The sequence below is a fragment of the Xenopus laevis genome, chromosome 8L (assembly GCF_017654675.1).
Source record: "Xenopus laevis strain J_2021 chromosome 8L, Xenopus_laevis_v10.1, whole genome shotgun sequence".
Taxonomy (NCBI): Eukaryota; Metazoa; Chordata; class Amphibia; order Anura; family Pipidae; genus Xenopus; species Xenopus laevis.
In genome coordinates this window covers 37,559,208-37,574,300 of record NC_054385.1, presented here as the reverse complement: position 1 = coordinate 37,574,300, position 15,093 = coordinate 37,559,208, and the positions used below count along the sequence as shown (strand labels likewise).

General features: G+C 40.8%; 1 protein-coding gene across 5 annotated transcripts in view; it reads right to left on the bottom strand.

Annotated features, from left to right (window-relative positions):
* Window positions 1-15,093, bottom strand: part of LOC108698371 (rho guanine nucleotide exchange factor 9) — a 237,404-nt gene that overhangs the window by 126,899 nt on the left and 95,412 nt on the right. The window contains exon 1 of one of the 5 annotated variants that reach the window (XM_041572711.1): window positions 11,536-11,798. The exons of 1 other annotated variant lie outside the window; for it this stretch is intronic. In XM_041572711.1, the coding sequence (XP_041428645.1) occupies window positions 11,536-11,580 (45 nt within the window). In that variant the 5' untranslated portion in view covers window positions 11,581-11,798. 3 more of the 5 variants (XM_041572712.1, XM_041572710.1, XM_041572714.1) reach the window with 3 other exon arrangements.

Sequence of the window (15,093 nt, the reverse complement as noted above, 5' to 3'; positions counted from 1 at the left end):
TTATCAGAGCACAAGTCACATGACTGGGGGCAGATGGGAAATTGACAATTTGTCTAGCCCCATGTCAAATTTCAAAATTGAATATAACAAAATCTGCTTGCTCTTTTGAAAAATGGATTTCAGTGCAGAATTCTGCTGGAGCAGCACTATTAACTGATGCGTTTTGAAAAAAAACATGTTTTCCCATGACAGTATCCCTTTAATATAACATAGTCTCTTATACAGAGAGAATAAAGGGTTATCTATGGAACCATTACAATATACCAGGATGACACTGGCAAACTGATCCAAATGCTTCTGGCCAGGTACAAAACAAGACCATATTTATAGGTCCCCAATGCAAAAATCCCACCCTTCCTTTTCATGATTCTATCAATAATAATAATAATAATAATAATAAAATCCACTCCCCTTAAAGTTTCTGAGAGGCAATGCCATGCCCTGAGTGCACACTGAGGCCTAGAAGGCCCACTAAATCTTGCTGGACCTGGCAGTGCCCCTGCATTATTAACATTAACATTAACATTATTAACATTTATTTATATAGCGCCAGAATATTTCGCAACGGCGTATCTCCATTGAGTGCACAGGCCGTGGTTCTCAGCAGACTGTGAGTTTGGCCATCAGCAGCCTCATATCATACAAAGATATTTCCTATATATTCAGTTTGCTTACCCCAACTATGACTGGTATTATATGATCCAAAAAATTGCCTACTTTGTCCTAGAAGATTATTTAACGGCAGCAACAGTAACTATCACTGCAGTGCAACAATACTCTGTGCTTTTGTACTTCCGACAGACGTTCAGCAAAGAATACAGGCAAAACAGATTCAGAGAGTGATTATCTAACGCTACCAGACTTTATTCAGGTCGCCTTTGAAGTAGTAGGCCGAGTGCTGACAAATGGGGAAATAGGAAGGTTTCCCAGAAGACAGGTCAGAGAGGGAATTTAAGACTATACTATAAAGATATTCCTATTGTTAAGGTATATGTGCCATTATCACTTTATTAAAAGGTAACTCCTCACATTCCTCCTTAAATTTTTTTTTAACTCTCCCATGTGAGATCAATATACCAGCGGGCAAGAGAAGCCTATGTCCCTCCCCCACATGGTATTGCTGGACACAGAGAGAACTGTATTAATAGGGTTGGCCTCAAGTCTCTGTGCTCTGATACAGAATACAAAGACCTGCAACAACTCATCTAGTGTAGAAAGCAGGGTGCAACGTGCAAAAACATGGCAGATTATGCACATTTTTTGCACATTGCACTTTGCTTTCCACAATGTAAATGTCCCCTACGGTGTCAGTATTATAATCTGTGTCCCATACGATAAATAAGGATCAATGAACCTATATCTCAAGGCTCATTAGTATTTATTACATTGCAACTAGGAGATACTGGAGCTCATTCGGCAATGAGATTGAAAGAGATAAGCAGGCTTAGCAGGGCCAGAGTAAACAAATACACTGAAGAGAAGTGACTGAGCAATACGGATGAACCGAGGGGAGAAGTGATAAAGAATCTGATGGGGATTATGGTTATCCTCGTGAGGCAACTTCGGGCGACTTCGGAAAATGAAGCGCCGCGAGTGCCATGGCACAGGCGTGTTTTCATTACAGCAGGCGGAAGACAGGGGATGCCATTCGGGGAGATTAGTCGCCCCAAAAATGATTAGTTGCTGGGCGACTAAATCTCCCCGAACCTCCAGGTGTGACCTTACACTAAATATGGTGACAACAAGGTGAATGGCAGTGAAGCTATTGCAAGTCTAGTTAAGCTACTGACTGAGGCATCCATGGAAGAAAAACCATTGTCAAGAAAACCACTGCTATGCACCAAAGAAGTACAATAGAGAAATGTATTTGCTATCGGTAGTTTACTTCCTTAAATATGCTTAAAATCTCTTTTTAACTGCAGCGGCCCTATCTCCCAGACAGCTTCCATACTATTACCGTTTCATGTCACGGACAGCTTTGTTACTATTACTATTTAAAATGCGGTAATGTAACACTTCATGTTAGTGACTATATATGGTAAAGCAGGCAAGAATAAAAGTTTGCAGCTCGGCATTATGTAAGCACCTGGTATATATGTATTAGTAACTGTTACAATCAACGGAGATGTCTCTCAGTAACAATGGTAACCGGCTTTTGGGCTGGAATTTAAATGAATCATTTGCAGCATTAGTCACTTTCAGCAAGTCCAGCACCCACAGCAATTTACAAACTATAGATGCAAAGTTACAGAGATACTAGAACTCTGCCAGTTATGTCCCAAAATTCTTGAGGGATATTGTATTGTGTATGGGATATGTTATACAGAATGCTCAGGACCTGAGGTTTTTCAGATAAGGGGTCTTTCCGTAATTTGGATCACAATAGCTTAAGTCTGTCATTTAAACATTATGTTTCTGTTTTATTATTCTAGAGTAAAGGGGTTTTTTAAAAAAATTTAATTATTATAATGGAGTTTATGGGGAATAGCCTTCCTTTATTTTTGATTATTCTGGTTAACAAGTACAGATGGGACCTGTTATCCAGAAAACCCTTATCCAGAAAGCTCAGAATTACGGGAAGGTCATCTCCCATAGGCTGCATTTTATTAAAATATTTCAATTTAAAAATTATATCCTTTTTCTCTGTAATTTTAAAAGAGTACCTTGTACTTGATGCCAACTAAGATATAATTAATCTTTATTGGAGGCAAAACAATCCTATTTTGAAGTAGACAAACATATGGTGATCAAAATTATGGAAAGATCCCTTAGGCGGAAAATGTCAGGTTTCAAGCATTCTGGATAACAGGTTCCATACCTTTACCACGAAAAGACCCAAATGTAGAGAAAGGATCTCACAAGGTCTTTGTCAGTAAAGAAAACCTTCTGTTGGAGTTAGACCTGGGACTGAGCAACTTCTCCGAGCTGAACAGTGACAGTAATCAAAGTGTAGCCAAAACAGGGTTATAATGTAATATGGGAAGAAGTTACCGATTAAATTAAATTATAGTAACACAAGTAAACCTCAGATTGGTTTGTTGCCTGCCAAAGGCTAACACTTCCCAAAAATGTGTATGCTTTCTCTATATTAAGAATGTTGCACTAAAAAATAAAGTATAACATATTAAGCAGTACAGGTATGGAATCCCTTATCTGGAAACTCGTTATCCAGAAAGCTCTGAATTACAGCCATCCTCACAGACTCCATTTTATCCAAATAATCCAAATTTTTAATAATGATTTCCTCTTTCTTTGTAATAATAAAACAGTTCCTTGTACTTGCTCCAAACAAAGATATAATTAATCCTTATTGGAAGCGGAAAAAAAAAAGCGAAACCAGCCTATTGGATTTATTTAATGTTTAAATGATTTTCTAGTAGACTAGAAGGTATGAAGATCCAAATTATGGAAAGATCCATTATCCGGAAAACCCCAGGTCCCGAACATTCTAGATAACAGGTCCCATACCTGAACTAGCAACATAAAGTCAGAATGAGTACCGCATTCAGGAGCATAGCCAAGAAAAAAAAGAAAAGAAGTACCCCAATTACTAAACAAGCAAGTTATAGTGTTCACACTTGCCTGAATTACACTTAAATAGTGTGCCTTATTATGCCTATCTATAGTTATCCAGTCCACAGAGTTACTGAAGCCCTCCACTGTACATTTGTCAGGACCTTAACTGGGCCCCTTTTACTGGAAAAGTCATTGATATGCTTCAACTAAGTGTCCACTCAGTCTGACCTTCCACCTTATCTCTGCCCCACAGGCATATCTGTTGTCTTGTGCCATGTTCCAACCTTTCTTACAGCCCACTTGGTTACAGTTTGTGCATAAGTCTATTTCCAACACAGCTTGATGTGTAGAGGTCAATAAAACCAAACTGCTGGTCCACCATTATAAGTAGGATGTTAACCACATGCAAAATAATCTACAGTAGTACAGAGGTTATATAGCCAGATGCATGTATTCTGCTCATGAACTCTATTTCTCCCTTGGGCATTTTATACAGATGTTCCCCAATCATCCACATAAGCAAGATATGAAACCAAATTCAAATAATTATATTTTGAGGACTGAGCAGGGACCACTCTTTTATTGAATATAAACACCCTCCTTATACTGTACTGTACAATACTGGGGGATATGATGGCATTTTATAAGGACGTGTTTATAACAACAAAAAATTGTCCATTTCTCTAAGCATATGTTCTTTGTTTTTTTCTGTTCAGATGATTAGGGATACTTGGAAACAATGGGAGTATATTCATCTGGAACTGAATTGAGTCATTGGCATTATTGAACCTTGCTTGAAATCAATCCAGTTCTGCATATACTGTATCTATCGGATATACCGTCCTGGCCATAAAAGACTATTTGAAAACTAAAGTTTTCCAGTTACATTGTTTGCTTTTCTCCGAGGAGGCAAAATGATTAATTCATTCGACAGAATGGAGCAAAGATTTTCCCATCAGCAGTTTCAGGTCACATTAGAAAGAGTTGGACCAGAGGTGACCAAAGTGTACACATCAATAAAGAAGGAAAACAACAAGGATATTAGCAACGGTACTGAAAATCCCAAAGAGCCTGGATAATTGGAGTCCTAACAAAGGGAACCATAGGGCACTCAACCAATATGCTTTATTGGGAACTGTTCAATATAAATATTAGAGAATTAAGAGTCCATTTAGGGTCTGATCAATTTGGAATATGATGGTGAAGCCCATTAGATGATTGCATTTCTTTTTAAGGATACAATCCTATGTGAAAAAGCTGTCGGTACATTTAATGGGCTCAGCGTACTACTGGTTCATACCCACTTGCATCCCTCCCAACAATTTTGAAATAGAAAGATTGACTACCATGTTAATTTTACAAAATTTGGCAGGTTATGAAAGTTTGAACACATTTCTGTGGTTTTTATGTGTTATTACAGTTTTGCTAATGAAGGGGAATTACCCGTTAAGCTGCAAGTCACAGTTTCCCAAAAAGACCTGCTTATGTTAAATTGTTACAATTGCTTCTTTGCTTATCTTAAATTGTTACAAAAGTATCTAATGCACCTGGGCTGTTATGGGCTCTCTGCCAAAAGCCAATTAATTGAGATACTTTGTATCTGTTTCTGGCTGTTCAGTGCAGGAGATCAAAGAGAAAGTCGTGACATTTCAGTAACAACCTCGGACTGTGGGTTGAGCTGTCAAAATCGGAGCTATCCTGCTGAAAACGGGACAGTTGGGAGGTATGCTCACTTGGTTTGTTTGTCATGTACATGTATTTAAGAAGTCCCATTTGGGTTATGTTTTAAGCTGTCTTGTCACTAATATTATGGTGAACAATTTACAGTAATGGTTTGGCATGTTCTACATCACTCTGAAGTGCTATAGGGATAATATTATAGAATACTCTGGTTGCCCAATTTCTTAGGGAATGACAGTATTTTCAGTGATGTTGCACAAGTGTGTTGGCCACTAGCAACCAATTCATTTTAAAATGTTAGAAAGTGAAAGCAAACACCTGATTGGTTGCTGGATTTCTGCAGTTCAGTCCTAACGATTGCAAATGAGCCCTAAGGATTAAAATACCTGGAACTGTAAATAAGTGCTGTGCCAGCCAGGGAACTGCTCCACCTATAATTATACTATGATTACATGTATGTATCATCTGAAATTCTGAACATAGACAAAAGGATCAGGGCACTGGCAAGTGGCAATTCTGCTATGTAAATATGTTCTTTGTAAGCTCCCTTAGAATATAATCTTATATACTTAAAACCTGTATTACTAGCTACCAAAAAAAAACTGTAATATCATATAGCATAAAGCTGCACGTAATTTAATCCTAATCCAAATAAGAGCCTTATATCAAGAGCTGCCTAGTTTGCTGGCTCTATATAGATAAATGATGATGATCTGGCTAAACAGAGGACCTTCAATATGACACTACAGGACCAAAGGATGTGTTGTCCTCTTTCTCTTTATGGAGCCAAATTTCTTTATTCCTAATGCTCTGGATCTTAAATATGCAACAAGTTATCAGAGAATTACAGCCTTTGCATCACTGGTGAAAGGCCACTAGCTCACAAGATCGAAAACCATTTTAAAATACTAAAAAAAAAGTTAAGGAAACCTGTACCACAAAGTGCTGAACAACATAAATAGCAATGTAATTCAAAATGACCGCATATCTAGGGAACTAGTACCAGTGACAAAAGTATTGAGGATGCAACAGGTTCATGGTCTGTCCCACTGGTACATAATGTAACAAAGCAAGGGGACAGTCAATAAAGAAAGGGGGTGTGGTACAAGGGAGGGCACTCAATAAAAGTTTTGTGAGACCCTAGTTATGTTACTGAATAGTATTGCAGCACATTAATTACAATAAAATAGGAATTAGGGGAATACATAATATATCATATTTTTGCCTTCTGATCCATAGAGGGTTTACTTGATGAACTGGGAAATCCATATACATTCCATTCTCTCTCTCTCTCTCTCTCTCTATATATATATAATCCAAAAAATAAAACCGCACTCCAAGGTCTTGAAATAGTGAAAATAGTGGAAAATTTATTTCAATGTTTCGGCACAACCGAAGCCGAACCCTAATGTATAGGCAAATTAGGGGTTGGAAGGGGAAAACATTTTTTACTTCCTTGCTTTGTGACAAAAAGTCACGCAATTTCCCTCCCCGCCCCTAATTTACGTATGCAAATTAGGATTCGGATTTGGTTCAGCCGGGCCCGGCCGAATCCGAATCCTGCTGAAAAAGGCCAAATCCTGCCCGAATCCCAAACCGAATCCTGGATTCGGTGCATCCCTAATACACACACACACATATATATATAAAAATGTTGGTCTCCACCAGCAGCACAAGACTGCATCATACTGGCTGATGCAGAGGATAAAGAAGAAGTAAGAAGCAGTATCTGTGTTTTCACAACTGCAAGGGGCTTCCAGCAGTGTATAAATCACAAGCTTGTTGGTCCTAAGGGAGCTGCCGCACTACACAGAAAATAGGTCAGGAATCAGAGGAATATTGCACCATTTTCCTTCATGCCCCCTGAAACCACTTGAAGCACATTTCAGTGCCGCGTTCTGCTCTCTGGGGGTCTTTTTTGGCTGGCACCAGAGATGCAGCTGGTTCCCTGGCATCACATTTACAGCCCATGGGCACTGCAAGCCTGTATCAGGATACAAACTCATATGATATACTTGCCATTGCTGTCTGCTCTGCCTGAAAACACTCATGTCCCCTCTGCTGATGGTGATCTCTTTATTATAGAGGGCCCTGGTACAGTCGCACCCCAGAACTATAGATATGCCACTGTATACCTTGTAGGGTATTATATTGTAGTAAGGCCAAGTATGCCCTGCTGCAGTAATCCATAGTAGCCAATCAGCAGTTACTTTTTACTGCTCTAGTGCAGTGAGAATAATTAAAGGCAGAAATATATGATTCACATTGCTGGATTACTAGACCGGCACAAACTTTAACTCACGACTGTACATAACTATCAGTTTTATACAGAGTCTGATTGGTTTCTATGGGGTATGTTGCTTTGAGGCCAGCACCAAGGGACTGATACAAGGGCCATCTGCCAGTTCATATAGCGATAAGCTGCTATCCCACCAATGATTTCAACCATACCAAAATAAATCACTACATTTATGGACAGGAGATGGTGAACATTTTCTATGGGAGAATGGTAAATGAAGCATTTAATAGCTAATCCTGCTGGCTCCATCTGCCATTACCTTAAGCAGCATGGTATCTGCTAATCTTCCTCATTTTATCTGCCCCCAATTTTCACGTAAAGGATGCATAGCAAGAACTCAGGACAACATAGGGGGCCGCGTAAAATGTCAAAAATGACCTGAACCTCATCATGATAATTTCTTTGCAATTTCAGCCCACTTGTCGTTTCCTATATGTTTTTAATTGCTCACTGATTTTTAACTATAATTCTGAGTGGCAGCTGTCGTTGCTTGTCTTTTGACTCTCAGTGAATAGGTTAAACAGCTTCATTCATGTAGGGACACACAAGCAAACTGTATCCTTAAAGGTTCAGTGATGCCAAACTCTCTCAGCATTATAAGCACTATCTTAATAACAATGTTTTTCATCCAGTTGAAGGGTCGGGTGTTATGAATGACATTTCACTATAGAGTATTGGAAATGCAGTTCATATGGTTTATAAAGTATTTTGGGTATGTAAAATTGGGAGGCTACATGAAGGCAGACACATTTGGGAGCAAGCAGTTATGAATACACTCCAACAGATGGGCTGCAGGCTGGAAACCCATTGAGAAACACTGCAAGTCCTATTTATATGATTTAGTGTATTTTTGCCTTATCACTGGTAGATTTAAAGCTATAGATTGTAATATATTACTTACTCTTGTACTGATTTATATACTACACCAGGGGTCCCCAACTTTTTTTTTACCCGTGAGCCACATTCAAATGTAAACAGAGTTGGGGAGCAACACAAGCATGAAACATGTTCCTGGGGGTGCCAAAAAGAGCTGTGGTTGGCATTTGGTAGCCCATATGTGGACTGGTAGCCTACAGGAGGCACTGGTTGACAGTACACATGGTTTTTACACAAACAAAACTGTCCTCCAAGACAGGAATTAAAAAATAAGCACCTGCTTTGAGGCCATGGGGAGGTACATGCAAGAGGTTGGTGAGCAACACAGTGGAGGAAGTACTGGGGGCTGCACACACAACTCAGGCAAACAAATTATGTCCAAAGAGGGGGACAGGGGGACCAGGTGCACACAGGCCTAGGAACAACTACTAGTTCTGTTTTTGGCTAAGCAACATGTTGCTTCCGAGCCATTGGTTTGGGAACACTGAAAAAGAAGACAGATATGTAGCTAGTAGTAGCAGTGGGAAAGTATTGTACTGATTAATACAACAATGCTAATATAACACCAAGTTCACATTTAATTAATACCTGAAGTAACACCAGAGTAAAATGCACAAAAGCAGAGTTACATGCAATTGAACCAGATACGCAGCTATAATCCCGTTCGTAGTGAAAGTCATAAACTACACACAGATAAGCAGCAATATTTAGTACAAGAAGATATTTGCATTTACTGGTTGCAGAATGAGTCCTACAGCCCTACATCAGTGCCTGCAGTCTGCTCTAAGCAAACTACATAAGTAATTCATTACCTGTTGCCATCTCACATCCAGCATCACATCCAGTATCTAACAGCTATGGAACCACATACCTTTACATTTGCAAATAACATAACATGTAGGGATGATTATATTCAAACACTATATACAGGATTAGGACTTGGTCTTATCCTTAGGTCTATGTCAAAGTGCATTATCCAACGCTGGTATGAATCTGATGTGATTGCACCTGCTCATGGAACATCCAAACACCTAGCCCTGTCCCAAAACTCTATCACATTTACTGCATCTACACTGGTCCAAATAAAAGGAACCTGATAGGAACAAGCATCTGAATATTCCAAAAATATAACACCTTTTCTATTTGCCCTGGGAAGCAAAATGCGTAAAAGCTGTGTAAAGTTTTGATATCTCTTTCAGCCCCTACACAAAGCTTAGGCATGGAATTCCATTCTCTGGATCTGCAACCTCACCAAAGCATTAACAAGCCAGAAATTCAGCAAGACCCGCAGCGAACCTTGGATCTTATAGGTCCTTCTCACTTATCTGATCATGACTATTACATTCAATAGATACTATTCTGTTCCCCCATTGAAAGGATTCAGCCTGCAGGTACATCCCTGGAGCCAACAAATCACAGAAGTGCTGAACAATAACATTTCAGAAGAAAATATTGTTGCTGTTTGCAATAGAAAAATGGTTATAGGACACCGCTCCCCTCCCCATTAGCCATGACTTTGTCTTCATGTTCCTTTTGTGTTTCAGCAAATATGTACTAATAATGAGCAGAACCCTAGGGTATAAATGAACCTGACCTAAGCACCTTCCCAAGTATCAGCAGCGTTGGTACTCATGGGATATAAACATTACAGTCGACGGGGAGGGGGTGATACAACCTGGAGATGTCACTGGCTCTTAATAAATATATCCTCCCGGCACTGCGTTATATTGCAGGCTCCTCTCTGGAACATATTGCTGAGAGATGACTAGTTCCTTGCACACTAGGTGGCACATTTAATAAGACGTGCCAGCCTAAAGCATAACAATTGTAAGGGAGCCTGAAACAAATAGTATTAATTAAATAGGTCAGCTGTGAAACCGTTTAATGTGCGAGGCTGCGGCAACATCCATAGTAACACATAGTAACTGCGGCTGAAAAAAGACAGCAACAATTTACTAAAGAACTCTAGTTGATGCTATACCCTGGAGCAATATTAATATTCAACAGCTTTCGGAGACAAGAGTAAGTAAAATGCCTCCCAGTATACAATGCATTGCAATTGTCCTATCCATGAAAAGGTAGGTAGCAACAACAGAATAATCATCACAACGTGCAGTTATGGGGATGCATATAAACTAGGAAATCCATACGTGATCAATATAAGAAGGCATCACAGCCTGTACAAGATAACTGGTAAATCCACCATTTCTTTTTCTCTGCTGGTCACTAAAATATCAAATTGTTATTTCCAAAGGACCCCGGTACCTGGAAGATGCTAATCAGGTCATAGGACATGTTCAATAACACAGCATTATCAATTTATACCTGCAAATGTCTTCATGGCACAGCTATTTATCCCGACTGACAAAAAAAAGAAAAACCACAGTGATTCATTTTATGTTTGCCCAAGGCTTCTCTTCTATAGTACAACCTATTCTTCCCTGATTAATGGGGCCTTTGTAATACAGCACATTGTTCTGTATTAAATTGATGCACGGTGCACGGCCCTTCAGCTTTTGGGAACTACAGGTCCCAGAATCCCAAGCTGTCTAGATGCGTGGAACTGTAGTTCACAAACAAGTTTAAACTACAACTATCATCATACACATTTGTAATCAAGCAAGCCATCACCCCCAAACTGTAAGTTTGCATAGACCCCCCCCTTCAGCATCACAAGGCTGTTGCATTGCATAGACCCTACATAACATGTACATCTCTCCAGACACAGAGCCAAGCTGTGCCAGCAGCCCCATAGAGCAGGCTCTATTTTTAGCTTGAGCTGTCAGTTTCACGGCTGTGTGTAGCATCATCCTTTGGCTAAGCAGTCAGTACAATGGCAACACGTTCCCTCTACATACCCGGCTAACCCTTTCCGTGCCAATGAGGGCCTACAGCGCACTGGAAGCAGGAGGATGACAGCAGAGGAAAGACACATAGGTGTGTAAGAGCATCTCCTTACAGTGGTGTATGATCTAGGTGCCTGGTCTAGCAGCCTCCTCCTGCACACAGATGCAGCTTCGTGTTCTGTAGCCCCAGCAACAATGTGCATAAAATGGCTGGAGCCTTGCCCAGCAGATCATCTGTGCTGCTGCTGCTGCTGCTGCTACTGCTGCTACTGCTGCCTCTCAGAGAGAAAGGTAGAGAAAGCAGCTACCTGGACTCACCATCCCGTCTCTAGCGATGGTCCATGCATTATTCTGGCGTTCCATCCTGTCTTCTGATGCCCCCCTATTCCAGTTCTTTTTACCCCGGAATGACAGCTGCAGACTCACATCTGCCTTCTTCTGTGTAACCGGCACATTGGCTATTAGCTTTGGGGGGTTTCTCTTGGGTGGTGGAAGAGACTCTTTTTGCTTTGTATGTGTATGTGTGTGTGTCTCTCTCTCTCTCTCTCTCTCTCTCTCTCACACCCTTCCCCCACCTCCTTCTCTTTCTCTCTCTTCCTCCTCCTTCTTACTCTCTTTCCTCTACTCTTTTATTCCCTCTCCTCTTTTTTCACTTTATTGGGTTTTCTAACTTTCATTCTATTTAGCTTTACACATTGATTTTTCTGTCTGTGAATTAAGAATTCATTTTTCCTCTCATCCTCTGCTATCGTGTATTTGGCTTTCTTTCTCTTCAACCCACACTCTCTCTCTATTTCCATAGATTTCCTTGCACAGTCATTATTCTACAGCTCTCCTATTAGGATATTCTCAGCAGGCTTACATACTCTCAGCCTTTTATTTAAAACTGACAATCCCAGTAGCAGTCAGACTGGGAGTTGTAGTTCACAAACAGCAGGAAGGCTGCAGACTGGGCATCCCTGATTTTTTTTCTATTTAATTCCTCCCCTTAGAATCCATTCCCAAACACTACCCAATAAGTACATGCTCTTAAAGCTACAGCAACCAGCAAGCTACTCCATTTCCTCTCCGTTTCTTTACCTTTCATCCTTGACCTCATTCACAATTTCCATTGATTTCCATTCAGCTCCTGACATAAACAGGAGCTGAAGATTCCCTTTAAATGACACAGCGATGGCTGTAACTGAATAATACAAGCAGGTGCCCTTTCAAATGCAGTGAGGATTTCACTTACGGTGTGGATCACAATAAGTACAATGTGTTTGTGTATATATACTGAGTTTTTTTTTTAATTTTAGCGTCAAGAAAACTGAGGCTCATTTACAAACCCTGGGAAAATTTGACCAAGGCAAAATTATTGCACAAGGGGTATTAAAACAGATCTGAGGATACATGGGTGCTACCAAGCAAAATAACAGCTTAGCCGCTTAGGTGCCCCCAAACCATCCATGTGTAAGGACCGTTATTCCATCTGCATTACACAGAGCAAAGCTAACTGCTCAGTCGCCATGGGATAGTGCACGGAACCAGTATGACCAGTGTTAGTGAATGAGCCCCAATTCCAGGTGAATGGAACCACTGTGCAGTTGACATTAAACAGAGAACATATGATCAGAGAGATTATGAGAGTCAGATCCTCAGCACCAAGTCACACTCCAGAAAACGTGTGCTCTAACGTGTGGTGGAACGTGATGGAATTCATGCAGTATCTGCAGAGCACGGAGCATTGCACCGAGAGGACTACGAACCAGGCAGATTCCAATCCACTGACCTTTCCACTGTGCTAAGCAGAGATCTGCAACTGCACCAGGGGTAACTTCTCATTTGGAGTAAGTGGCTTAGGTTGCAAAACCAACTCCTGCCCCCTGTTAATGTCCTTTAGAAATAGCTCTGTGTGTGTCTCCCCTAAATTTGCCCTACCCTCCTTATTTCTGCAGCACACATATTGACAATGTTGATTATAATGACAATTTTACTTCTGCCTCAGATATAATTAACAAACTCCTGCCATAGAGAGTTGTCTTTAGGGTAGTACAAGCAGCACCAACAGCTCCAGGGCCCCATCTCTGTAGGGCCCCACAGAGCAGCAGTAGTATGCAGAGGGAAAGGTCTAATGCAGATGTATCTCTTTTCTTGAAAGGGGTTGCACCCATGGGATAGCATTCTTCCCGAACCAGGAGTGACAGGCCTCAACTTGAATGCCAATTAGGGTGGGCTTAGTGAAGAATTTCAATTTTCCTCCTAGATATACCTAAAAATCCAGCCTGAAGGTCAGTTAGGGTAAGAGTTGGGGTGGACACTTACTTATTTTCCTTAATATTTTAGGGAACTATGGTTGAATGACTGATGCACAAATGTTTTCCTCTATCTTTTTGAGCTAAAGAGGAACCATGACCAAAGAATGGACCTCCAAGGGAAGCTTAAACCAAAAATGATTTTTAATACTTGATATCGATAATATAGCTGTTCTAAACATATGGCTGCAGCTTGTATAATATAAAAGTTTGTCCAGGACCCCTTGGTGCCACAGTTAGCACTGTGACATTTTACTAATGTTGCATTGACGTTTGGCAGATTGCAGAATGTTAAATTAATTAATGTATTTGATCTATTTTAGCCAACAGCTATTTTTGTTACATACGTCCTCATCCCCAGTTATTGTGAGGCCATAGCAATAACAGTATAATAGAATCTCAAAAGATTACAAAAGTTAACACCTGGCTAAGCCACTTTAGCTAATTTCCCAGGAAAATAGCAAAAATGCTGATTTGGTGTAGGGTAACTCCATGACTAAAGTTGGATAATACATCTGTCAAGTCCAGCCCCTCACTAATGATCCCCCTGCAGTTTTTATTTCAGTGATGGGCAAGCTGAAACCCTCCAGATGTTGTTGAATTATAGCTCCCAGAGAGGCTATTAACAGTTGCTGGGAGAGGATACCCATGCCTGTCTATCAGATTAAATTTATTTGGAGAAGCAACCAGGCAGTGTTTGCATAATGCAATGAAAAATGAATAGGAGAAATGACACATCGGGGCTCGTGGTGGAAAAAGCATTTATGTCTGTCTCTACTACTAAATGTACAACCAGACATGGAATGATAAGCATTTTGGAGCAAGACTCACCTGTCACTCCTCCGTGTGAATGGGAAGAGAGTGGAAAACTGATGTTAGCGAGAGCAAGAGCTATGTTTGACATAACTGATCAGTAGTGATCTACATGCCCCTAAGTGTCATCACCCTACAACATTGGTTCCTAAACTGTGGGGCTCAGATGGGTAAGGTTTGATGTAAATTCCTATCTGTCCTTCTAGCTACTCAGGGAAACCCAAGGTCAGTTAAGATAGGCATACACTGTATTGCTTGAGTGGATCTTTACCTGATTAGGCCACCAGTACAGAATAATCCAATTGTTTAGTCCTTGGGCCAATGATCAGACCCCGATCAAGGTCGGACTGGGTCGTTGGGACACTGGGAAAAAACCTGATGGGCCCCGGCCTTCATGGGCCCCGCCAGCCCAGACCTGCTCCCTGCACCACAGCTTCTGACCTCCCCTGCCATGGCCGCAAGAAGAAAAAGGTATGCACGGGGGGCCTGAGGGGGATTGCAATTTGAGAAGGGTCCCAGAGTGGGGCTTTGTAGCTGCGGCAGGGGCCCAGGGGTGTGGGGGGCCATGAGGTAGCTTCCCCCCAGTCTGAATAATTTTTGCCTGAATAATTTTTGGCCTGATAATAGATATCAGTCGATCAGGCCATTGGAAGAGCCCATGCATGGACCAATAAACTGCCTTCTTGGCCATTTTAGAACAATTACCGATACATCAGCTTTTTCCGTAACTGTTTTAGGGAGCCTTGGCCAAATGTTCAGAGTAGAGGTC